The sequence below is a fragment of the Grus americana genome, chromosome 3 (genome assembly GCF_028858705.1).
Source record: "Grus americana isolate bGruAme1 chromosome 3, bGruAme1.mat, whole genome shotgun sequence".
In the NCBI taxonomy this organism is placed as follows: Eukaryota; Metazoa; Chordata; class Aves; order Gruiformes; family Gruidae; genus Grus; species Grus americana.
The window spans coordinates 82,151,652-82,179,030 of NC_072854.1; the positions used below are offsets into that span (position 1 = coordinate 82,151,652).

Below are 27,379 nucleotides of genomic sequence, written 5' to 3' on the forward strand. Positions count from 1 at the left end.
TATGTCCAGGTATTAATTTTCTCCTGCATCCTTTGACCTCATAAAATATAATGGCTGATTAATGGATTCAGACACCAAGCCTAAAACTATTGTTTCTGCACCATCTTGAGTACTCATGAAGAAGTACTGTCAGAGTCATTGTCTTCTCCTTAGGTAACTTTCTGATGCACTGAGAAATAAGCTAAGGACATCTCAGAGGTGCTTTCCATATTTCTTTTCTAATATCCTTTCATAACAGCGGCATCTCCTGTCAGTATGAACTACTTGCACAATGAACATCTCCATCAGAGGAGATATTCCTCTCAGGGGAATAATTTCTGTCAAGAGCTCTCCACAGGCACACATACAGAAGAGACTGTATAACTAAAGCGATCATTGATTACTACTTGTGCTTTATTTTATTCTATTTGCCTTTTTCTTCTGTAATAAAAAAAACATTAGTTAATAACTTTAGCTTATCTTTAACCATGGATAAGAAACTAACCTGACATAAGTGATGTACAGGCCTGCAGGTGGGGATGGGGAAAGGGAGAAGGAAAGATGCCCCATTCCTAAACTGTCTTTGAAGAAGATTTGCCCTTCTATTTTCTATAGGCTGTAAGTGTTCCATATTGTCTAAATACAAAAATTACTTGATGGCAAGCACCTGAAGAAAAAAACAAAAACCCCTTCCTTCCCATGCTACCATTCAATCTATGCACAGATGGTAGGAACTGCCCATTGAACAGCCAGCCCTCCCTAATCTCTCTGACCTAATCATCTTACAAACTGCCCTTGCAAAAACCAACTTGGGTACGCTTCATGCTTTCTTGTCCTTTTTCCTTGTTTTTCATATGAACTCCTGCTTTGTGCTTTCCTTCGTGCTGCTCTGTTCTTGGAAAAGCTCTTGTGTTCTGCCTTCCCGTTGACTCCCATACAGAAACAGTCCTGGGAACCCACTCATCTGCTGCCTTGCTCTGTTCCACAGTCTGAACTGCCACTGTACTCTGAGATTTCCAGCAAGGGTGCTGATCTTTAGAAATTAAATGCATGTAAATGGCTGCGAAGAATATCTGAACTTGCTATGGTTAATAACATTCAGCAGACTCCTTAAAATAATTGATATCCCTAGAGGTCTGCAAACCACACACTAAAAAACAGCACCTAACATAGTACAGAGATGTCACATAAGTATCTAGCAAAGACAAATTCAGAAGGACTTCTTATATGAGAAGGAAGATTGTTCTTCTTTTGATAAAAAACCTGATTAACTGATAAACGTCATGGGACAGTAAACTATTTCTGAATTTAGGACAGATTCAAGTTCATAGTTATATGACGGGGGAGGAGGGAAGTATCCTGTGCAAGGTGAAACGAAGAGAGTTGCAAGAGTTAAATGGCCCCGAAGTAAAACGTTTGATTTTAGGTCAAAATTGAACTCTAACAGGTTGGGCTTTTATTTATTTTGCCAAAGATAGACACAACATTTCTGCTGTAGATAAACTCAAATTATTTATTTTTTTTAATCTTCACCTACTATTAAAAGCGTTATTGTTAGGTCTCTCATAATTCTATCTATAATGCTATATATTCTATCTACAATGCTAGCACTGTACTTAGTATGGTCCCAAGCTTTTCAAAAGTCTCCATTGAAACCCAAACACTTGAAGAACAATATTTACTGTTAACAATGACCCTTCTCACCCTCTCACTCAACTTTTCCAAATGCTGTGTAACAGTATGAAAAACATAAAATTATTTAATAAAAATACTTAGGAATAGTTAGAATTCTTTTTACAGGTATCCAAACAACAGATCACATAGGAGAGTGGAAACCACTGTAACGGATATGAGATTAAAGTGGATCACTCAAAAAAGACCTTTGAAAAGACAAAATTGTTGAGATATGTTTTCAGAGTGGTAAAGTATCATTAGAGATTTCATGCAAGGTGAAAGGCTCTGCTGCTAGAATCCACAGGAAGCAGTGCCACTGGCTGATACTGACACAGCACGAAAAATCTATGAAGGACCCAACAGGCATGGGAAACCAGCCAGACAAGGTTCAGAGAATAGCTGGTAACAGTCCCACTGTACTTTGTTTTATTTACAGTGTCATTTGTAATCGTCACGCTTGACTTTGGCTATTCACAGAAAGTAATGAGAACACACTGGATAGTTGGTTTTCTTTTTCACCTTATCAATGTTCTTAAAGCAGTCACTATTTTAGCACAGAACAAAAAATGCATGCTTTGTCGTCTCTAGACTAGGTTAGCACATTTATTCTCAAATACTCCTCTTCACATGCATCCTTCACAGCTACAGTCAGTTTCATAGCTTCTAGCAATGAAAACTTTTAACATTTCTAGAAATAAGGGCTTACTTACTGAGCATTTGAAATACAATCACAATTTGATAGCTGATGTCGAAAATTTCCTTCCTTCTGAGAGCCAGCCTTTAAATAACAGGATCTAATTTCCCCTTTAGAAAATACAGAGGAAAAAGAACAGTTCAATGATATGATGATTTGTTTTACACACCAAGTTTATGAAAAAATACATTTTAGGTCAGATATATTTATAAATATAATTTTCACTTTGTGCACTAGGCTTATTTTAGACTTCAGAAAGCAAATTAACATTTGAACAACTGAAAGCCTGAGACAAAACATAGAAGTTACAGTAAAAGTTTAAAAGGTATATACAGTAAATTCAAAGCCCATCTATCAATATAAGTTCACTTTAAAATGTGAAATCATCAGATTTTTTTCTGTCAGTTCACAAAGGTGAGGTCAGGAGGTACAAATCAGAGAAAAATTCTGCTAAATGTGTAGCCACTGCTACTCCCTCCTTGCATACGCAGCAAAAAGCGAAGGGGCACTGCTCATTGAGCCAGGTCATGCCATCTGCCTGACTGGCAGCTGCTGCTCTTAGCCCCGCAGCAGATGAGGAGCTGCAGGGCTGCAAGCAGGGCCAGGAGGAATTGGCAGAAAACCAGAGCAATTCTGAAGTCACGAACCCAGCTACCACGAGCACTCATTCCACGCTGGTTTTGAAGGCAGCTTTAAGGGAAATGTGGCTTTTGGGACTGCTGCTGTTCAGAGGTATGGGCCAGTACCTCACAGGTGGAGTTCAAACCACCACCAAGTATATTACAGCTTCAGCCTCTAGGAATAGCTGCAGAGCAGTGGCGCATCAAGCACAGGCATGGGGCAAGACTAGGTCACTCATTAATTCTCTTGAAAGGGTAGCAGGCCACAACTTCAAATGAGAGCAGCCACCATGTTACCAGAGTTTAGTCTGAGCCAGTGGAAGAACAAAACAGTACAAAGAAGGAACGTTTTGCCCAGTCAGGCCAGCGCAAAACTCCTCACTAGGCAGAAAGCACCACGCGTTCTTCTGCAAAGACAGTAGTCTTCTGGCCTAGTCAGCTTTTTTTGAGGGTAATGTTCAGAAGATAAGTTTCATGCACTGTGTACACCTCAGATCTGTGATGGCTGCTGTTGGATTTTGAAAACTCTAGTTATGGCTGATCTGACTTTACATTTCTCAGCCTTGTTCTTTCACGTATACAGAAAAACATGCAATTGGTAACAGATGAGAAATATCCTTCCAGGGCATCTAAAGTTTCTTTAGAAGTTTCCTCACACATTGTAGTTATTCCAACAACAGAAACTCACCATTTTCATCTATGAACACGTGCATTGCATCCACGGATAGCTCATCTTGCACAGATGCCTCAGGTCCACTTATTACTTGCAAGACAGAACTGTCTTGCTGAGAAGTTACCCGGTAGATTATCTGCCTTTGCCTGTTGCCCTGGTAACTTGACACAAAAATGTTTCAAAACTACTATGAGGAACTTTTTTCTTGTTCTCAATAAAACAGAAAGAAAGAGAGGTTAATTAAAAGTTTATGTCATTTCTACTCAGTGAAACAAAACAGCTTACATCATATCTTTGAAGTACAAAATTGTAAAGTAAACTGGCCTTACAGTGCTGCAAATTTGGCAGACTCTGGTAGCACCGGACTAGTACTAGCACGATCTTGGCTTTGTACATCTGATCTTTCCTGTTTAGGAAGTTGCTCACAGTGCTTTTCTGTTCCCACCATTTCTTCTTTTCTCTCCGTTGTCTGGCTATCTGGAAAACAGGGCAGTGAAGTGGAGCCACTCTCCTCATACGAGTGTCAAGAGTTTCGCTAACTACTGAACAAGAACATCTAAAAGAGATAAGCTAAACACACTGCAGCAATTACTAGTTTTACGGAAAACATTAAAATTACTTAAAAGAATGCAATCACAGAAATCTGGATAAGGAGGTACTCTGACTTGAGGGGGCTGCAAGAACAGGCTTTTCTGAAGCAAAGGACCAACAAGAGGGAATTTCTGCTTTGCCTCTCGTATTGTTGCAGAGGGAAGCAATCTGTCGCTAACCTAGAATGGTAAGAGGCAGCTGCCCTGGGGGCCATAATTTGTTCCCAAGCTCTGTATCCTGACAGCGGAAAAGCAGAAGCACTGGCCCATTCCCCTTTCACAAAAGGGAAAGCAGCACCTTCAAAGGAAATAGAGCTCTTGGGCTGGAAAGCAGGTAGCTGCCTAACCCCTCTTCCCCACCGGCCACACACCTAATACAGGACAAAGGACAAAAAGGCTAAACAATTTCACAATAGATTTTCCCGTGCTTGGAAAATACAGAGCTATAGATTTTAAAATATATGTGATAGACTTGTCCAATTTCTACTACTCTGAATACCAATTGTATTTATATTATCTCTTTACACATGTATATCACATATATGTGTACAACTTTCAAGTAATATTCTCTTTTAGTTACTAACATTCATGTTAAATAATGGAAACATTTTACAACTGTGCTTTGACTGTAAACTAAAAAATGTATCCATTAGGATTTTCAAGTGCAATCAAGACAGTGATTTCATCATGACCATGTGCAGTCACACAATCAAACACTTTAAATGGAAAAAAAAATTAAGAAATGCATTATGCTTGGAGATACTGCAGTGAGTCCTGTAGCTTCTTGCACTAAGCAAGGTGTATTGAAATGTACTTACCGAGACTTCTTGTAATACCTACTGTTTAAACACCTTAGAAATCTAACCATCAAGGAAAAAAAACCCACACAGAAATTCCCCCCACAAAAAATTCCATTCTGCACTTCCTGCCAATACAATCGCCATCCTTACCTGCAAGAGTCACCAGTCAAGAACTAGTGGTGTCATAACTAAGATGGTCTAAGGATAAAAAAAGAGGCAAGGCTTGTAGAGAGACGTAGTATCTTTTATTAGGCCAACTGATGTAACTGAAAAAAGCAGACAAGCTTTTGGATACACAGACTTTTCAGATCATCTATCTTGTTTTCCTCCAACCATATCAACTGATCTAATAACACATCACTTCTACAAACAAACCTACCTTCAGGAGTTAAGACATCTCTAGACCAGTTTCAATGCACAGGACACACCCCTCTAGTACCCTAAAGCCTCAGACGTTCACACATAACCACCTTTCACTGCACATACTGCGCACTTACTTCTTGGGGAGAAAATCCAGAAGCATAAGAAGAACTTTAATTGTAGCATCCCATCTTGTCCCAGCAGGTCTCAGCCCTTAACGTGAAGCACAACAAGCAGCACCAAGCCTGAAGAATCTCACTGGCGCCCCAGACGCTCACCAGCCGGGCTACCGGTGGGAGCGAATGGGCAGTAGAGATAGAGACACTGTCTAACTCTTGTTTGGAACACCAGCGCTCCTTCAGCTTCCACAAGGGGGGAAAAAAAAAAAAATCTCACTACAACACTGACGATGTTCTGACCCTCCTGCTCTTTCTGTAGCACTCAACAACCAAGGATCCTCATTTCTTGTACAATAGATACAATAAGCATAATTTTGGTTTAGGGAAATCTTTTTAATTTTGTCTCCATGCGCAAACAGATACAATACATCTTCTGGATCTACTTTCTTCTATTTAGAGGGAAAAAAAAGGGGGGGGAGGGGAGGAGACAACACTTTTTTTTCCTTTCCTAATTAAGGATTTAAACTCCATTTTAAGCAGAAACTTCTGTCTTATTTAACTGTGGCATTACTGAAGCATCCCTTTAATGATGTAACTGTACCTGAGGGAGGTGGTGGTGTACTCAGGACCCATAGACACCTAAACTGAAATCACCTTCCTAAAGGCTTGCACTGTTCAAGCTGTAAGAATAATTGATAGAGATCAGAAATTGTGGTTTTAATAATCTAATTGGTCCCATATTGCCCAAAACTGTCTGTAGGGCTGGAACAATTAAAATGATTTTTAAATTTGATTATCTAGTGGTTTTATAAAATGCCTCACTCTTTTCCACTCCAAACCACAAGCCTTGCAGACTTCTTTTCCCTGCAGTGGTAGAGTCATAATAATAAAACCATAAACAGTACTGCTTCTTACAGGCTTTATATGCCAATCAGACAACACCACAGTGATCAGTACTTCCAGCACTGCAGAGATGGGCCATGATGGGTTTGTGACTTTTTTTCATGATTATTACTCATCTTCTCCCGAGTGACTTACACCTTCAGTATTTAAATGGAGATAGAGGTGTCTAGACTAGGAGTGTTCTGCCAGGGTACGTAATTGGCTCTACATCACCAAAAGCTCCTTGCATGGGAATTGTGCTGGCAAGGCTCAAGTTACTAGGAAAAACCCACTTCAAGAGCAAGAGAAGAGTAAAAAGCACAACGTGGCAGTGTACCTGCACCTTCCCTGTGGTCTCCTACCAGAGTCACTTACCCTGAGCCACCACTCCGCACGTTTCTGGCGTGCACATGGCTGGGCTCGCGGAAGCCCCAAGCTCAGACCAAGGCTCTGCAAATAACTTCATAATTTATCCAGAAATTATACACCACATGACTCAGACATATAAGGCGTAACCATCAAGATTCGTGGCTAAGTCAGGCTTGGGGACGGGTGGTTCAGAAGTGTCCTGCACAAACCACTAAGTTTCAGTCTGTACACCATTTTCGTATTTTGGTTGAGGACAAGATACATCCCTTAGTTATCCTGGTGAAAACCTTACAATATAAACATTTCTTATATGTCCTATACGGGAATAAGATACTTCCTGTAAACATTTTTAAGCTCTATCTGCACTAAAGAGTTGTAACAGCATCGTAACAGTACTTATGAATAAAGCATACCAACACTGATGAATAAGCTCCTTATTTAAATGCAGTTACACTACGAAAAATTTCCTCTGCCATGTAACTTTTTCATTTGTGGAACAGATTTTAGGTATCCCAAACGATCTTTGTAGACAAGCCTTTGGTCTACACCAGGAGGCAGCTGAAAACAGTTTTACAGTTGAAATGGAGCAGTCTTTGTACGTATAGTAAACACGACACACTGACAGTTGGTTATCTCAACTCTAAAGTTGCCTTATTATTAAGTAATTAGAATGAAATTTTATTGCTCTGTAACCTTTCTCCAAAATATTTTTACTATTTCGTGCCCTCTCTCCAGAGTCTCCCAGACTTTTTTCCTCATCTTTTACTTGCCCCTCCCTATCCCAATCTCCACAACTCATGCCTGTAAGTTAAAATGTCACTGTTGTCATAATTTCAAATGCCATCTGCTTTGAAATCTGGTCAAGCAGAGTTAAGCTAATTAAGCCTAAGTCTCTTCTGTTCATTAATTGCTCCGCTGCAGAATCTACTTCTGTCCACAAGTATGCTCCAAAATAGAAAGTTTTACTTGAAAATATATTTCTTGCCCATTCAGCCACAGAGATAGAGCGATTTGAAATCGCTCTATGCTCTTGTTAGTACCTGGCATGAAACAAAAGCTCTACATGTTGTGAACTGTCCTGTTCATCTCTCTGGAGAATATATTCTAAGGATCAGACACAGCATTTTAGTGTACATTCCCCGCTCTTTCTTCACTGACTGCATTAACAGAAACATCTAATTTATGTACTTTGTCAACCCAAATTTGCCTATTATGCCACGAATGCATTAAAAGAAAAATCTGTCATCAAAGCTGGTCACCCACCAAACAGGAGCACCCAAGGAACCCAATACAGTCCAGGAATTGCTATAAAAGTTTAATGTGGGCACTGAAGCAGCACATGGAATTATCCATTAATCAGGATTACCACACATATTACAGGACAGGGAGACTTAAGCACAGAAGTGAATTGCTCAAAACAATCTCCTAGAACAGCAGCAGTGCTGGGAATAAAATCAAGGTTTTTGAGGTCTCGGGTAAATAGTCTAATCACTATACCTAACAATTACATCAGAATACAGACCTCTGAAATAACCTCATAGTTTCTTTACAGGTGTCAGCCTTGTCATTAAACATACTATTACCTCTTTGATTTAAAGACTGAAATTTTAAAAATCTGAATCCGTTAAGCCTTACACATTGAGCAGATCTAAAGAACCGAGTTCTGCACCCCATTTCCTCCCCATCCAAAGAGGGGCATCAAATGCCACATGGTCCCTCTCCAGCATGAGGGTCAGGGATGGCACACAGCTGCTCCAAGAGAAGAGCCAGCACCCAGCAGGGCTCTGCGCTCCAGGTGCACCTGCCAGCCACCAAACTCCCCTCCTGTCACCTCCTACCACTGCTGTTACTTGGGATGGTCACTCAATACACAAGATCCTTCTCCCCCCCAAGATTATACAGCAAGCAATAGCCCTCTTCTTCACATGCGGGGAGAAAAAAGAAAATTGAGGCATCTAAAAATATCCACAGGAGTATGTTTTAGCTTTTTATAGGAGAAGGGTAATTGCTTGGGATCCAAAAGAACTCACTCGAGGTTGTGGTTTGTGCACTGCCCAGAATGATGAGTACTTTTTCTAAAAAGAGTCTGCAAAACATCTAAATTCAGGCCATGCAGTCCCGGTTTAAGTTCTCCCACACCAGTCCCCACTGCCCCGATGGCAGGTTTTGGTCCCTGGGTGATAACATTACCTGTCCTAGATTACAAGCCAGCTGTGGCAGAGGGGACATACATGAGCAATTGCCCTGCATAAATCTGATGCTCCAGACATGTCAAAAGAACCCAAAGCAGCCCAGTAAACCCAATTTTCCTTATGTATCTCAAAGACTGAAGAAAATTTGCAGCTGCCCATCAACAGGCTTTCATTACGTGGGCAGTACAAGTTTGATTTAAAACTGAAAGGACACTGGCCTGAAAGTAATTTTTAGCAAGTGTCAGTAGTGCTTTCTCACTGTCTAGAGGAGATTGGGTAGCAACAGAAGAACTCTTAAAGACAGCTTTTTTTTTATGTCCTGTATTTTAACACATTAAATCTGGCATCGTTGGTAGTGTAAAGCAAGGCTTTAATTTCCTTGTATTGCATTTTACTGAGCTGTCTACTGGCAAAGGCTTATGTGGTCAAGATGATCTATCTTCTGTCTCCACACCATTCGCAAGTGCATGGAGGGAGCACCTATAACAAAGAACTATCCATGACATTCATTCACTTGCAAGACTGTTCTGATGAGCACATTTCCCTGCCTTCTCCAAATTACACAAAATGGCAGCTTTCTTATCCACAGCTCTCAATATCCAGCTTTCCAGGAATTTGCCAAGTTTCTCACATTGCCTAATAAAGACCTCTGTGCAGTGCATTTCATGCTCCTTTGGCATCTATTATTAGCTTTTGCGAATTAGGTGGTTTGCAAGGTTAAAAGAACAAAAAACAAACACAATCAACCTCCTCTCTCAAAACAATTGGTGCATAGCTTGACTTGCTCTGTATTCCCTCCACATAGTTTTTTTTTTTTAACCACCACTTTAATGTGGGAATAATGTTTATTCAGATCTGTTCTAAGATGCTATTTTGTAATTGCAAGGCTGTAAACAAATTAGAGGCTTTCTCATTCCTAAAATCCAGTCTTACTGTGGGGAAACAGCCAGTAATGACAGTAATTTATTTTAACAAACAGCACGTTCTGACTAGGCTAGAAAACAAAGCCTACTTGCTCTTAAAAATAACTGCCTTTGAACTACCTCTCCCTGGCTTGAAGAGTTCAGATTGAATCTCCTTTTTCCCACAGCACCGGTCCGACATACAGGAGACACCTTGCAGCGACAGGAGCCGCAGCTGCCATCCCTGCTCCTGCGGGGCACCCCTCTTCCCAGCTCCGCTCCTTTCCCACGGTGACACTTGTTGCACCCATGTCAGAAACGAGCAGGGCCACTTAATTATACACGTATGCAGCTGAGCTTCATCATCTCACGTGAAGTTCTCCATCATATGGACTTAAGAAAACAGGAAAGTAGGAAATTCAGTTCAGGTTGCTTTAAGTAACAGCTTGGTTTGAGGGAAGAGCTGAGTCCTGTTTCTTCAGCATCTTGGATTCCAATAAGAATTTCGTTTGTCAGATCTAAAGCACAATAACTACACAGACATTAATAAAGTTTTGAGGTTGGTGTTTTGGTTTTCCTCGGTCACTGTGGAATCTATGAGTCTGATTTATTCTGACCACCCATTGCTTGCTTTTATGCAGCAATCTTCCCCATTCATATTATCTGAGGGTACGCATCTGAAAGCGCTTTGCAGATTAGCTGCGCTTTTTCTTTTTAAAAAAAAACAACAAACTTTACCTCTGAAAATTTTATCTTTTCTCTTTTCCAGCTAAGTCACATCACACAGAAGTCAAATTCTTATGTAAATACTCCTTTTTATGGTTGAGGAGCAGCAAAGACCACAATCCACTTGCCGCAACCCTCGTGCTGCTACACAGGGAGACAACCCTGCACCTGACCCCCAGCACCCCGGGGACCTGGCAGGACACTCTGGGCTCAGCAGGGGACCAGCTCAGCAGGCTCCGGTGGGAAGCAGGGCTTGCTCCACACAGGTCTTGGGAAACCAGGGAGTGTGGACTGGAGCCAGCTGGGCAGGCTGATAAACTCAGTAGAGCAGGACAGAAACTGCTCTGCAGAACAAACAGTCTGAGAATGCGGGAGAGATGGGTAAGATAGACCAGAAGAGAGACAGCAGGCCTAGAAGGAGCAAAATTTGACTGGGTAATTGAGAGGAGGGTAAGTACAGGAGAAGTGAATGCAAGTTGTGGGGAAGCAACAGCTTTAGGTGACCTCAAGAGAGTGGAAAAGGCTAGAAAAGCAACAGTGTGGATTGCTAGGAAGAGCAGAGGGAAAGATGAGAGAGAAGGAGCATGAAGAGGAATGCAAATAAAGAGGGTGCACCAGAGAGATGTAGAGTGTCTAAACTGAGAAGGGATGAACAGGGGAAGAGAAGGCATGGAATTAGAGATACAAAGTGGAAGGAAGAAAAGATACAAGTGAAAGATGGAATGAGATATGGGTCTAACTAACTGATAGGACAGATAAGAGGAAAGAGTTAGGAAAGGCAGAGTGAAAGGTAAACAGAATCTTCAGGTAGATGACACATCAAGAAAATAAAACTTTTTTTTAAACAACTTCACATTTGTTTTTTAAAAAGCTCACAAACTTTGAAGTCAGCTGCGCTTTTTTCACATAATGGGAGGTTCTTGTGGGAACAAGCTGGGGAAGCAGAGACTCCCTAGAGCCTGCCTATGGACAGGGATACCATCGTAAAACAGGAAGGCCAAGCTGTTCTGCTCAATGCCGTTAAGTTTCTTACCTTCCATGCAAAATAGGTATTGAGATTGTATCCTCTTAGGCTGTCTTAGATGCTATAATAAGCTGTTCTAAGGTAAACCAAACACTTTGGAGAAGGGGAAAACATGGGTTGTCTTATTTCACTTTGGCCCAGATCTTCCAAACCGATTCCACTGATCACTTGGCCAAGCACCCTGAGACTGCACCTGCCTTCAGTGCACCATATCTCGCATCCTCACCGAACAGTCCTGCTAGCTTTTCCTAGACAGCTGCTAAAGACACTACAAACAGTATTCCTTCCTAACAGAAAGGGGTCACACAGTTAGGTGACAGCAATGAGAATGCTGATTAAAACCAGATATTTCTATATAAGAGCTATAAATTGGATTGAATATTGGTTTTAAAGTTATGATTGAGATATCTTTGTTTTAATTAAAAGCCCTTTTGATTAAATGGGAACGTGCAAGAGGAGATACCATTTTTCATTGAAATACTAGGGGCTTTCATTGTAAACAAGCACCAAACTTTCCTCCTTAAGCCCCAAATATTTTAGTTTTTAAGCAGCTAAAAATCAAAACTCTTACCTGTTGAGAACAAATACATGATTTACTTTTTTTTTTAATTATAAACCAACCCATAACTGTGCAGGAAGTTTAGGAATATGTGTGTATGTGCACACACGTTAGCTGAAAGCTGAACCATTACCAGTGACAATTCCAGCTTTCTACATACTTACAGGCACACACAGACAACTCTTCAACGTGCTCCTGATAAGATGGGCAAGGGCAGATGTAATGCTATAGCTACAGACATTTTTTAAGATGCTTTTGGTATTCCAACAATCCAGACCTGCCATGTGCATGCTGTTCTAGTACAGAATACTAGATACATACCGGACACCTATTGAGGTTAGCATTAGGTTTTCCAAAAGAAAATCTTCCAGGAAATAAAAATATTCAAAGAACTGCAGCTGACACTATCACACTTCTATTAAATCACCTTGTCCCACCAAGCCCAGCCCTTCCCTGGCCCTATTAGCAAAACCTGTTCTCCTCTGGGCATTTACCCTATTGCAGATATCAGGCTAAGCTGCTATAAATAATGTAACTACTCACAACTTCTTTATTCCAAAAGAGTTGTTAAGACATGCATCATACCTCCAACAAGCCCGTTTTCCTTTGTCGTCTCTGTTTTGACACTGGATTGATTAGATGCCTTCATCTTTGAGGTATTAATGGATTCCAAGAGGGAGACAAACTCTAGAAAGTTAGATTCATTGGGCACCTGTCCTTCTTTAGCTTCTAGATCTGATTTAGAAGTTGGTAAGGTCTTTTCTTTGTCAGATACCTCCATGAAATTCTTACTTAAAAGCACATCTGTCCCACTATCTACACTCAGCACCCGCATGTGCCTCTTTTCATGACCAGTTCGACAGGACTGCGGGTCTAGGTTCTGCAGGTCTGTCTTAGAAGTCAAATCCATAGTCTGCACATTTTCAGAAGCATTCTCCCGATTTGGACCTGAACAAGTGTTAGTTTCTAAAGGAGTATTTGCTGGATTGCTGTGTTCTTTCACTGCATCACCCGATTCATAGCCAGAGCACTGGTTGGACGACAGCTCTGCCTTTAAATTTTCTGGAGTTCTTTCACTAACTTCCAGGCAAGCCTTATCTTTGCTGTCATCAGACAAGTCAAAAGTGATAACAGGGATTCTGAGCTGTTCATTAGTTTGCTGACTTGGCCAACCTGCTGTAACTATACCAGATTCGAGGGCTGAGCTCGTTCTCTCCATTCCCACAGACTTTAGGCGGGCAGAGCTCGCTAGGTCACTGAGGGTGGTGTTTGGTGTAGTACTCATTGTGATGACAATTTTAATGGGCTCACACAGCTGGTCTCCAGGAAGAGAGTTGTCCACAACTGCAACAGCAGTCTCACTGTCTGAGCAATCAAGGTCCTCATGGGAATTACAGGCATTGCAAGAACCTTCCACATGCTCGGGATCTTTGGTTGCAATAGCACTGCTCTGTGGGCAGTTACTGGTAAAGCCTGTCTGTGGTGATCCATCTGGCAATTTCTCTCTTTTGTAGCTTTTAGGATTACTCAAATGGTCTGAAATAACTGAATTTTCACTGTCCCATGGCTCTGAAGAAACTCCAGTCCTTAAAATATCACCTTGTGATGAAGAAATGTTGGAGAAGTTTTTAGCTACATCTCTGTCCACAAGAATATCTTGGGATCCATGCTGTCTATATGGCTGTCCGTTCCCTCCTTTTTCATTTATTCCATTACCAGAAAGTGTTTCCATAGCAGCTGGTTTTGTTGCTATTGCTGATGTGTTGGCACCTGAAGCGGAAGCTGTAGAAACAGGTAATATATCTGCTTTGATACAGGGTGAGGTAGATGAAACTGGTGGTGCAGACTGGTCTTCTAATATCATAACACCTAATAAAAAAAACATATGGGAGTTAGGTCTCAAAAACATGAACACTGTGCATTACTGAAGTAGGATCTTTAGCTAGCAAAATCTGATCCAGAGCACAGCAAAGGAAGTACAGATGATTTAGCTGATTAAAACGGTTCCTAAGCAAGGATCTTTTTTGTTAGCTACATGTAACATACTATAAAAGCAAGCTGGAATCCTTCCAGGTCAAGACAGGTGTAGCAGCACACCTAAAATGTTTCACAAAATTATCCTCACTTAGGGAGAGATGAAAGAAAGAATAAACCAGTGTGGCAGAAGTTTGTTACATCACTATGTACGATTCCTAAATGGTCCCATAGGATATGGCTATCGACCTTAACAAAAAGGAGATAAACTGAAATGTATTGAGACATCTCAAGCTGTAGGCAAAGCAAGCTGTGCTAGAGTATACACTATGGAGCTAAAGGTCAACAATCCTAACAGGAGTCTACAGTCAGAAGATGTTTAAGATGCGATCTGAGCATTGGCTTCCTGGTTTAATGCTTTCCAGAGGCAGGAGCTTCCAAGAATGTGGGGGGAAGGCTCTTTCATCTCCCCGTATCAAAAGAGGGAAAGCTACTGGCATTCTCACCAAAAGGCTGCACCCTAAACAGCTTGGCTGACAGCTGAGAAAGCTTAGTCAGTTAGAATTCCCTTGATATTTTGTTCTCTTGAGCTTTTCCATAAGCTCCTAATATTAGGCACAACAGAACCTGCCATGGACTCCTCTGTGCCTTGTTTTCTGTGGCAAGCAATGATTAAACAAAGGTTTAAAGGGATTTACAAAGCCTTTAAGATACCTCTGAGATCTTCAATAGTTTCCCGTGTTGGCAGCTCCTAAAAATAAAAAGAAACACACAAAATTAGCATGGGCATTTATTAAATTCTGTTGGAAAAAAATATCAATGCAACAGCTATCTAATCAAAGGTTAATTACAGCATTGGTAAGTTGCTTAACATCACTGAAATTTAGACAATACCTCGCACAAAATGCAAAGGGTGGGTGAGGGAGATGGTTATAGAACAATCATGCTCCAAATTGCATTATTGCAATTGTGTGTGATGTTTGGTGGGGGGGAATATCTAAGGTTTTTTTTAAAAAACCAAAACATTTTGTAGTGTTTAATCCAGATTTTTTTTAATAATTAAGTAATAGAATGTGTTAATCTGTTCCTCTTTTCATTTTAGTACTTTGGAAACACATAGCTGGAAAAGTTTGGTCTCCAGTATTTGGTAACAATTTCTCAATGGAAAACTAGAGGACAGAGCATTAAATTATCATAGAATCACCTAGATTGCAAGGAAGCTTTGGAGGTCATTTAGTCCAAATCACCTCCACCACACACACACACTCAAAGCAGGTACAGTTAGAGCAAGTTGCTCAGGGCCATCTCCAGCACAGCTTTGAATATCTCCAAAGATGGAGATTTCACAAGGTCTCTGGACAACCTCTTCCAGTATTTGACCACCATCTTGGTAGAAAAAAAAAAACAAACAACCACAAACAAAAACCCCACACCACCCCAAAAACCACACAAAACCCCTTTAAATCCAATTGTTGTAATTGTAGTTTTCCATGGCTGCAAGTTGCAGCCACTGTCTCTTACCCTGTCACTGGGCACCTCTGAGAAGAGTGTGCTCAGCCTTCACTGTATCTTTCCATAGGAAGCTGAAGACAGCAGTAAGCTCTTCTTCTAGTCTTACAAAAGATCTTAGCCTTTCAAAGGCTAAAATATCCCATCTGCCTGTACTCATTCCTCATGTACATCATTCCTTAATCCCCTTGATGGCCTCTGCTGGATTCTCATCAGCAGGTCAATGTCTGTGGTAAATCACCGGGGAGCTCAAAACTAAATACAATACTCGAGAGGAACAGTTCAAGAGTCAAAATTCAACAGCCGAAGCGCATAACTCGAAAAAAGTTATTTGGAAAAGTTAATGTTGTTCTCTTCTGGTTGACAGGCATCAAAAACAAGAGGAAATAACAATTATCTCCTAAAATTTCATGGTGGTATCCTGGCAGCAAGAACAGGAGAGTAGGTTTGACAAGACCCAACCTACATATTTGGAAGTAGGAGACAAGATCAGACAAGATCCTAAGAAGAAATGGATTTGCAGAATGGACAAATACCAGAATGCTGGGGACTAGGACAGAAACAAGGTGAAAAATATTTTACCTCAAAAAAGAAAACTATTAACATCTGTGAATCATACAGATGCTACAAAAAGGTAAAAACACTCCAGGAAATGAGGAAATAGTTCTGATTCAGACCAGGATTTGAACAGTTTGCAGTAAATAGGAACACGGGGTGGGGTGGAGAGATATGAAGACAGAATGAAGTATCAAATAGCTACTTATTCAGAGATCACTAACCATCCTCTGCACTGACTGAGGCAGGAGTCCTGTAGAAAAAATAGCATGGGATCACATAATTAAAGATTTTATCACAGTATACATGAGGAGTAGCTTAAGATTACACAGACAGCATTCTTAGTTTTTGGATACTTAACTCTTCAACCTTCTCAAGGGCGTTTCCCTTTTTTTTTCTTTAATAGCAACATCTAGATACATCCCCTTCATTGCTTCATACACTACTGGTTTAGAAAGCATGACCAATGGCATAGAATGCACATACATGTATTTTTAACCTCATGTAGATACCTCCTAGATTTTAACAATTTTTTTTATGCTTTGTTTAAATACTCAAGAGATGTGTTGGGTTCATTTTATAAGCATAAGTCTAGTTACACAAAACCAAATTATTAATGCTCCAGGATGAGATCCCTTCTGAGGCAATGAGAGGCTGCTCTGATTGCATTAGCCTCTCCCTTCTTTCAAAGCAACCACGAAAACTAGCTGCTCTTGGCAAGATTTACAAAGGCTATTTGGTATCCATAGAGCAGACAGACTCCTCCTAAGAAGTGCAGAATTACGTGTATCAGCTTCAGCTTTGCAAACTCAAACCTTTAGGACAAGGCTGACAGCAGCGGTATACCTAGGAGAGCCACAGAACAACCCTTCCTCCTCAGGGCAGACCTATACTTCAAGTGATCAGTACTTGGCAATGCAAAACTCCGTGTGGTAAGCTGTGTACTGCATGGAGTGAAGCCACTACTACCGAATACCGCCATACTCACCATTACTCCAGGTGAGTTCTCCGAGTGTAGATCCTGTACCCTTGAACTGTCATGAATTGTTTGGGTAGAGTCGTTTTGGTCGGTCTCACCAATGACACCATTATCCCTGGTGTTATTGCTGAAAAGGAAGCAAATGAAAAATAAAGCAATGCTTCTTACCACAGAGGATCACTGTGAGTTTTGGGAAGAAGCTGAGGAATAATAACAAAATAGGAACAAGTAGCACAGCACTATGAAGTGACAGCACATTTTTCTCCTCCAGTGTTAAAAAGCACAGGGTTAAAAAATACTGTAACCCCTCTTTGCATCTCCTTCCTCTCCAAGACAACTTGTGAAAAATAAAGAAATAAAAATCCCTTGATACAAAATGATTCTGGTGTCTTAGGAAGTAGAGCATTGCTATGAGAAATAAAACATCTCTTCAAACTCCCTACGTGTATATAATGTCATTTAGCCTGCCTGACGCGCACACCAATTTATTGGCACAAAAGGCTGTTTGGGACTTCTCATTAGACATAAAACAGTCAAATGCTACTCCTTCCACAAATTTTGCTTTTTCCATCCTTTGACTGTACTCTTGTGTACATACTGCTTATCTAACTGCCTGTTTATTTACGAACCTCCCAAACGACTATTTGGAATACAGTACATAAGGTGTATTAATATAATCATTAGACCACAAAACTAAAGTTGTTCCTCTGGTTTCAGCCAAGACAAACATACACCCATTACTAATTTTGTATGTTACAGGCAACTTGTTGACCACTTCCTTTGAGAATGCATTAAACTATCCACTAACTCTTTCTTCACACATTTTCTACTAGCTTTTCCATGGATATAAGCAAGTATTTTGGGACAAGGTTTACTAATGAGAACCAACACATGTTCTCTTTCTTGGGTATAACGCAAAAAAAATTTATTTGAAAAAAAAAATAAACACTACAGTGAAACGTCAAAAAGTGTGGGTTTGGGCTTTTCTTTGTTTGTGAGGATGTTTTTTCCCCACCAAAAACTTATTTTTAAAATCTTACAGCTGTATATAAGCTATAAAATTATTTACTTGGAGGTCTCAGTCACCTTTCCACAGTTTCTTTTGTAGTTAGCTGGCTTCAAAAACTTGTTCAACCAACCTGCCAACTACCAGGGCCTATTTAAAAGCTTCTGTCATTTATCTCATCAAAACACTAAGATTTTTATTTTCTGATCAAGTACTAAATAATGGATTGTTGTGCCTAGGACCTCCTAGGAGGAATAGTTATGTGATTTAACATGTAAGTTTTAAGTGATTCTACCTCTACTTCTTAGCCAACACAAAGGCAGGATGATGAAAGTTTGCATTCATATCATTAGCCAGTGAACAGGAAAACACCAAGGTTCTGTTTAAATTTCAACCAGGCTAGAACAATTGATGAGCCTCCTGAATTACTGTATCAGACATGTGTAAATAGGAAATAGCTTTGTGAGCTGGCGAGAGCTAAAGAGGAGTAGAGCCTGAAAGGCATCGCCGAATCTAAAATAAAAGCCTGGTATGGTTAGTGACACATATATGAGGCATTTCTCAGAAGAGCCTCGATGCAGGCAGACCTTGACACTCCCAGCAATGTCACTGCCAGGAGCGTAGCACAGACCTGGATGTGTCAAGACACAGAAAAGCAGTAGCACGAAGGTACACAAACAATTGTGATACTACTTAGCTTGCACAGAGCTAGCAGTAGCGACTGCAAATGCACTAAGAAAATACCCAAAGTAAATTCTTTTATACAGAGCTCTCTGTTGAAGCCTGAACGGTAGCTGTAACAAACCTACTAAGTTTGATATTTGCTTGGACATTTCTGTGCTGCTGTCACTATTGGATGCACCTTGTTTCAGCATTTTTCACATCTGCCATAACGCTTGGGAACACTGGAAGCTGCCTGCCAGCTTCAGTTGTTTGTATGACTCAAACTTGAAAAACCAGCAAGAGAGATCTCCATTTATTCTGAAAAGTTTACAGTGGAATATTCTACACATACATGAATCTGGAAAAAGTCAGTACTAGTCTTTAGCCCAATACTATTTTTACTTTTTGTACCATCTCAACCTGGAAGCAGCCTTATTGACTTTATTTGCAGCAAAGACACAGTACTTGGCTTCTCAGTAGAGAGGCTACAAATCCCTACCAAACGCCGTGAGAAATAAGAGTGGTTTTAACTTTCCTCATAAACAGGACTGCAGAAGCATCATAGGCAGTCATAATAAAATGTAAGGGGGAAAAGCAACTTACACATCTAGGTTTGATCCGAGAGGGAAGTTACTGTAAGCACCCAAAGGCAACATGAGCTCAGGCTTTCAAAGCAGTGATTTTAAAGCATTTTCTTTGCCAACGAGCACATGCTACTTCCTCTCCTCTTCCCAGCAAGTAAGCACAGCTGGAAGAGGACAGCATTTACGGCTTCCCTGGAAAACTTCTCCCAGGTTTTCTCCAGGACCTTTTAGCACCTCCCAGACAGATCCCTTCTTACTGCCTCGGTGGTGCCCAGCTGCTGCCCCACCCTCTGAACCAGTGCAGCTCTGCCTGCTTCACCACAAGCACGCAGCGGCCGCTGAAAATAAAAGCACTGAGCAGGTTTTTAAAAGTGCCACTCCTCACACAACTGTAGGGAGTTTGCCTACAGTCAACAGGCATTTCAGCTATGCAGGACCACGGTGCAAACTTATCTGTTTCACTGAATGTACCAGCAACGTGCAATGAAAACCTTACCTACGATTTGAGGGCTGAACCGTGTTTCCTTTTGTGACCTCTGTATCTTTACGTTGCCTTCCATTTTTTCTTGAGATCTTGTGTTGAATTACTTCACCTTTATCAAACATTAGGTGCAGACGGTAACTGATCACCTTTATTACTGTGAAGAACACTGTCACCGAGCTGCAGTACACAAAAACTGTAACTGCATTTGCTGGAAAAGCCTACAGAAAGAAATAAAGACATAATCATAACAGTTTATTTTGAGAAGATGCTACTAACACTTTTAAAGTAATTTTCAACCTCTTTGTTCCTTATTGTCTATTATTTGTACCACTACCGAGTTTTGCAGCCATAAGAAGTAGTGCATTTTCATACAGTATACTTGAGTTCTGCTCACAAAAAAGTGAAATTTGTTCAAATTTCAGAGCATTTTACAAGATTTATTCTTCTCTTGATTAGCTGTGGATATTATTTATTTCTTAACAAAATCAGTAAAATCTCACAATTGATAAACATTGTAAATCCCCTTAAAATACTGCATTCCCAGGATAATGCAGCTGCAGCCTTTCCTAAATAAAAATACAGGCACAAAATGAAACACTAGTTATCTACAAACAGGAATGCACTTTTGAAAAATTCTGTCATCTTACTCTGCTTCTCGGTTATGATTTAACAGTAAAACGCTGTGGTTTGATCTCCTTTTTCTAACACTTCACAACATGTTCCCAACTCTCTTTACCACTGAAGAATTTTAAATAATTGATCAGGACTAGTCAAAACAAATTAATAAAATGCATTTGGAGAGGCAGCCTCTTTGAATTATTTTTCTAAAGTTCATAATTGTTAATTTGCAGCTGTCTGTGATCTGTTTGTTCATCTGTCATGAGCACCATATTTATTAGTCATTAAAATTAATTACAGTTTAACTATAGTCTATAAAGTTCTTTCACAGACATGACATACTATCAACATTTTTATATGTAAATACTTCCTTACTGTAAAGGGCAAACCATAGCAATGGACATTCACCGTTATAATTGAAGGGCCAAAGCCTTTATCATTATAGTCATGGAATGCCCTTATGTATTGTTATCACACAGTTGCAGTCACACAATGAGTTTAAACTCTTCTCAGGTTTTTGTTTTTAAACAGAGCATTACTATATCCCTGCACAATTTGTAGCAGGAAAAAAAGGAAAAAAAGAAAGAAGATTTTCAATGCTCAGGATTTGCTAAAATCCTACTGAAGTTAATTTTGAAGTATGATCTTTACTTTGGGCCTAAATCTGTCATTTTAAGTATCAACATTGCAGGTCAAGGAGCATTTGGATGTAAGACAGTAGAAATCTTTTCAGATTCATAAATAAACCACACTGACCACACAGGTGAAGGGAACAAGGCACACTTACTTCATCTCTAAAACAAGTCACTGCATTTATCTTGATGTTGAAATGAGTATGTTGAATCATTTCTGTGTTATTACAAGCGAGTTGCTATTCTGCTGCTGCTGCTTTTGGCTTAGTGAGACTTCATACCTTCAAGATGTACATGTGAAAATTTTCAGGTAAATCCTTTTTATGACTATTCTGATTCATATACAAAGAATCTATTGCATAAAAGCAGAGAAGCTATTTAGAATGAAGAGACTACTAATGATCCCTTATAAGAAAGGCATTACTTTCTACAAGTTGAGGCTTAGTCTGTCAAGAGTACTTCATGGTACTATGTATATACCGAAACTAAGCATACCCTTCAGTTATTTCGCGAATCCGAGCCAGAAAGAGGATCAGTTTGCAAGGCCATACTCTCAAGGTATGAGTTTTGGTGGATAAGGTTGAAAAATTTGTATTTTATGACTAACGTGTTTGCAAAACACAAGTTAAAAATTGTTTTGTTTCATAAAGAACAATAGCCAATTATCTGCACTGATTAAAAGAGACATTTGTTCACTTTCCAAGGAATCTCTTCGGCTGTACACTAAAAAGCACAGGCCGACAGCTCATTATTAAATAACAGCTCGGAAAGAGCCACCAGAAAAGAAGAACATCACTCTATAGGTGACATTCATAAAGCTTAATAAATATTACATGAATAATGTCAAGAGGACACAACAAAAATAGACTTCCAGTAGTGCAGTCTATGCATGCATAGAGCACGCTACAAGAGAGAATCAAAGGAAGCTCCTAGATTTCCACATGGAAAAGAGGGCCAGTGTTAGCAAGTGCTGAGCACTGCACGTCCTCCTCCCTGCCTGGTGACCAGACCTACCGGAGCTGCGCCCCGAGCTGCCCCCGGTCTCCCTGCCCATCTGCCCGAGATGCACAGCGCTTCCCCCCCACGTACGTGCTCATGCACGCTCACAGTCCCAAGCCAGCCTATGTATAATAATGCCAGCGCATCCTTAATATTCTGAAGCTTCAGGGAAGCAAAGTAGTATGAGGCGGTAGCTTGCTCCCTGCCCACACGAGGAACTAGGAGAAAGATGAAGCTGAGAATGGAAAGCCCTTGATTTTTCCGAATCAGGCCTCTAGGATAAGGGTACAAGTGTCGTATGACTGCAGTTAGCGTTCCCAGGTACGGATAGGTGAAAGCTATCAAATCTGCTTGAGCTAAGGAGGAATTAAGTTATAGACCACTGAGGAATTGTACTATAGGTTCACTTTTGATGCACTATAGTTATAATTAGCCTGGTTTCCTCTGGAAACGAGGTTTTATAATCACACCATGTGGCTGCGCATTCGTCATCTTTCTCCATCCCCTCAGCTGAATAACTTTTTAATTCTTTGGCTACTTTCAACTAACTTTGAGAGAATACACCCCACTGGGACAAGGTCACAGCAGCACACCTCCTGTGTTAATGAGAGGAACCCACACAGCTCTCTGACCCTTTGAAGGCCACCCCAGTGACAGGAAAAGCTTCAACTGAGCTGACATATTAGAAGCTAGGGAAAAAAAAAAAATCCACAAATACAAATTCATTAGAAAGCAGGCTTTGCAACATCCCACAGGTTTCTGTGGAAGCTGTAGCTCTAGCATTCTTTGCTCTTGCCCAATTAAAAATTCTACCATAATGTACTTTTTGTTTTCCAGTAGCTTCCATTGTTATACCCCACACCAGAACAGCAGGGGGTCCCAAGGCAGAAATGCAGGCTGGCATGTTCCAAACATGGCCTGACTTACTACTGCAAATGCAACGGAGGTGACCTGCCCATGCAGGCAGAGCCTTGGCTTGGGGCTTCTGCCCACCCAGAGACTGCTCCCAGAGGAACGGCCAAATTCTTCTTCACATCTCTACTAATACTATTCAAGTAGCACAAAAGCAGAGGTGACTAAGGTATTTACTTCCTAATATAAAGGTGTGTAACCTTTGAACAGAACACCACACCTTGTAGATTGGACTGAATGATTAAAGTTGATTAGACTGGGATGTATCCCACCTGAGGCATCTAAAGCAAGACAGGCCTCCCTGTCTTGGTGTGCTCCGGAACACAAATGTGGGAACTACCAAATAAATATGCAGTCAGCCACTACCATCAGGCTTGCAGAGGTGTGAGTGGGAAATATAATATTGGAGGCAAAGATAAATATTTTGATGTTAATTTACCTGAATTAATAACTAAGAGATGCCCATCACACAGTATAAAACATGGGAAAACAGGTAGCAAATAAATTGCCGGGCATGTACATTCAGTTGCAAGTATGCATCCTACCACACAATACATACAGTAAATATAGAGTAGCTTACCTCTCTTTTGTGGATGTATACACATATCCTTACTTTTACAGAGAAATAAAGTGGAGTAAAATGTGGCTAATGGGACCGGAAGCAGCTGACACACTGCAAGTTTTATTACAGTTTACCTCTGAGTAATTTATGTGCCCACACCCTTATACTGCCATGTTGTACTTCTCCTATCACAGCATGATTTGAAGATCTAATACACAAGAAGTAATAACCCTCTAAGTTCAAGGGTTCCTGTCCAACAAAAGGCAGAAGAAACACTCTCTAAGCCATTCTGGGGACTCACTGAAACATGGATGCACATTCTCTTGTGGATTGTAAAATAAACTACAGTACAAGCATTTCTAAAGTTGTATATCTCTGTCACTGGGGCTGAACTCAGCCCAGTGGCTTTGTATAACAATTACCACTATTTTCATGCACAAAACACCTGGGAACCCTGGACTGTTTGGTGGAATAAAACAACTTTAATCTTTAATCTATTCTGGGAGTTGACATGCCAAAGTTAGAAGAGATCTTATTACAATTTTGGAAGTTGATTTTAACAGCAATGATGCTCCAAATAATATCCAATGTACATTTTTAATTGCATATTTACTACTACAAAGGATAAATGAGAAAGAAAAGGAAGAGACGGAACCACAGATCTGCATTTTCAGGGGTGAGGAAGCTAATAACAGAGCCATTAGTACCAAAGCAAGCTACGCTGACAAAGCTAGAGAATGAAATCCTCAATCCACATGACAGAAACAACTTGACAGTATAAGCTTCCCAATGCTACAGTCAGCACGTCTCTGCTGAGCCAGTGTGAAAAATCTGGATGATTTTTGCCAGCGTGAAGAAAGCTGGATGAGTTTTGCCATTTCATTCAAACCAAACTGTTTCAGAGCAACTTTCTGCCTTGGACAAAAGTGTGGTTAAGATTATCCCAGCAAAGGAAAATTTTAAAAAGTAGTACTCCGATTTGTTTTGACTTTGCCATTTCAAGAAGTGTCAGTGACTGCTTTAGCTGAATCCAAAACTATTGGTGTCAAGTGTGTAACATAAATATCACCCCAAATATTACTGAATATAGTATTATAAATAAAATTCCTCAAAGAAAACCTTTAGTTAAAAAGCAGGTTCAAGTTTCTAAGTGGCAAGAATCTCTCTCTTGCACAAAGTTTACAAAGCCCAACCACTTAAAAGCAAGAAAACAAATACTTAAGGACATCATTACTCTCAAGCAGCCAGCATAATAAATGCATTATTCTTATCAAGGATAAAGAATTCCCATAGCAATACATTAGCTCAAGAACCCAAGTCCTGCATTTAACCAGATGATTCATCAGAAAGTCAGCCAGTCTGCAGAAAAAGCAAGTCCATCTAGATAGGCAAAGATGAAACCCGAGAGAGTTCAGTAGGGAAGTTAGGTTTTCTCCTCTTCATAATAAATAATGTCTTTTTTTATCTTAGGTCTGACCTACAATCTTTGTATCTAGTGTTCTTTTGTGTAACTCTGCATGCCTTCTTCCATGCTATTAGTTCAGAAGTTTCCCACAAGGAAATACATGTTCTTTCAGATACATATTTAGAACAACTTACATCAACTGGAAAAAAGTTAACTTTTACCTTTTTTCTTCTTTTTAATCACACGTACCACTTTGACAGTCAATCCTACAATGTAAGGCTCTTGCTGGTTTGCATAGGAAAGAGACCCTATCTCTCAGAAGAAAGCATATTGTTACCTTAGTTCATTAACTCCATGAGCCACGCTTAGAGGAATTCACTGCAATCCATACAACAAGATACAGTATACCAACTGATTTTTAAAATTACAAGATTTTGTTTTCGCCAGGATTGCAGAGAGATTCATGAATGGTCTTTGCTTTGGAAAAATCAGGCCGGTATCTGAGCATGTAGGGTGAAGAGACCTATCTAGAAATTTTATCCAACAACAAAAAAAATTTCTGCAGAACTTAGTTAAGAATTTAGTTGAGTCACTGTGAGAACCAAAGGGTTGGAAATTGTTTCCAATGGAAGCAATATTAAGTTACAATCACTGAAGAACCAATGAATAGATGCAATGATCCAGCAAACTATACTTTTAAGCTTTTCTCATACAGTAGGAACACACACAAAAATAAACCAAAAGTTTCAAGTTTTCAAGGAAAATAATTTTAGAGTCTGGCAAACAAATTCAAGTTATTAAAATTATGTGCCATGTTTAAATTTCTGCACAAATAGAGCCACATGTCACAAAAAGCCATGTGACTCACCAATGACATTCAGCAAGGCATATTAATTACGTGATATTTGGATTTTTCCATTTATTTACCCTTCTCAGCAGGTAAGACTAGAGCAGACTTGGGGGGGGGGGGGGTGTGGAATCTCTAAAAGAGATGTTGTGAACACGCATCCCCGCGGTCACTCAGCATTTGCAGAGGCCAGCACTGCACCCCGACCCGACGCCTTCGGCAGGGCTAAGAGGGCCGGCCTCAGACTAACGCGCCCGGCGTACCTACCCTCTTAACCTTTAGACACAAAATCTTCATGCAACCCCCAATATGCCTTTTTTTTTTTTTTTTTTTTTAACATCCCCCCTCCCCACCGGTCAGTTTATTCTCCGGTGCTCTCACGCCCTTGCCGCTGCTGCCTCCAGGCTGGGGTCCGCGGCGGCGGCCCCCCCCCCGTCCCCGCTCAGCCCCGCCGCCCCCCTCCGCGCCCCGAGCCGGGTCTCACCAGGTGCAGGGCCATGGGCAGCGTCAGCAGGAAGAGCCACAGATAGAGGTGGCAGCTGTTGGTGAAGGCGCTCTGCTCCGGGTCGTGGTACCAGCCCCCGGTCAGCGCCGCCCACACGCCCTGCCCCACCAGCCGCGCCGCCGGCGACACCATGGCCGCCCCCCGCCGCCACCGCCGCCGCCGCCCCTCAGCCGCCCGCCGCCGCCGCCATGCCGGGCGCCCGCGGATTCTCCCATGGTGCCCCGCGACGCCGAGCATCCCGTCCGCCCCACCCCGAGCGCCGCCGCCGGGAGGGCGCCGCCACGGGCCGGGCCGCCTCCCCCCTTCCCCGGGCACAGCGCCCCGCTCGTCCTCGGTGCGGTGCGGGGGGCACTGCCCCACTGCCGGGCCGGGAGGCCGCGCTCAGCTGTTGGTAGCGGACGGCGGCGCACGGAGGCCGCGGGGCGGAGAGGGGCCGGGCCGAGCCGAGCCGAGCCGAGCCGAGCGAGGCGGGTGTGGGGAGGGCAGTTTTGGCGCGGAGGCGTCCGTCACCGCGGCGTACTGCCCGGGGTGGCCGCGAGGTTGGTTCACAGGTGCAAAAAATGCGCGGCAAAGGGACAGCGCTGGCGTCAGCCAGCTGGGCTGCTCCCCTCATCGGTCACACCCCCCACCGCCTTGTTTTCATTGCCGGTGCGTAATTTCGCCTGATACATCACGAGTTTCTGAGCTTTGAGCTGTGCCCAACTTTAGCGTTGACCTTTTTGTGTTGTTTTGAGCTGCGTTTTAGGCAGGCACGTGGGGAAATCCTGTAAAAAACATTCCGTTTCTTTCAGGAATGCGATTAGGCTAAAACAGTCTGCCTTGCGTTAAGGAATTTCATGGCAGCTGACCTCAAATTAGCAGAGTCAAGAGGTGTGTGAGGGATGGGGAGGCATACGTGTGCCAAGCAGGGGGCAGTGGAGCTGAAATGGAGGATGGAGCCAAGTAGACACTTGAGCAGGGGAGGCCAAAGGCAGCAAAGGAT

The 27,379-nt window shown here is 41.4% G+C and overlaps 1 protein-coding gene across 9 annotated transcripts in view; it reads right to left on the reverse strand.

Moving 5' to 3' along the window:
* The window catches only part of PCNX2 (pecanex 2), a 155,243-nt gene extending 128,409 nt beyond the window's left edge, over positions 1–26,834 (reverse strand). For 4 of the 9 annotated variants that reach the window (XR_008576269.1, XM_054819348.1, XM_054819350.1 and 1 more), the window contains exons 1-8: positions 26,377–26,834; positions 19,930–20,135; positions 17,190–17,307; positions 14,852–14,888; positions 12,749–14,032; positions 3,970–4,117; positions 3,656–3,801; positions 2,364–2,457 (exon numbers count right to left, since the gene is read on the reverse strand). Coding sequence is in view for 8 of the 9 variants with exons in the window: in XM_054819348.1 (XP_054675323.1) it covers positions 2,364–2,457; positions 3,656–3,801; positions 3,970–4,117; positions 12,749–14,032; positions 14,852–14,888; positions 17,190–17,307; positions 19,930–20,135; positions 26,377–26,634 (2,291 nt within the window). In the remaining variant the exon portion in view is untranslated. Of the gene's footprint in view, positions 1–2,363; positions 2,458–3,655; positions 3,802–3,969; positions 4,118–12,748; positions 14,033–14,851; positions 14,889–15,658; positions 15,761–17,189; positions 17,308–19,929; positions 20,136–21,322; positions 21,453–26,376 lie in introns of those variants that run through there. The other 5 variants (XM_054819343.1, XM_054819345.1, XM_054819342.1 and 2 more) reach the window with 3 other exon arrangements.
* Between the last annotated feature and the right edge of the window lie 545 nt (positions 26,835–27,379).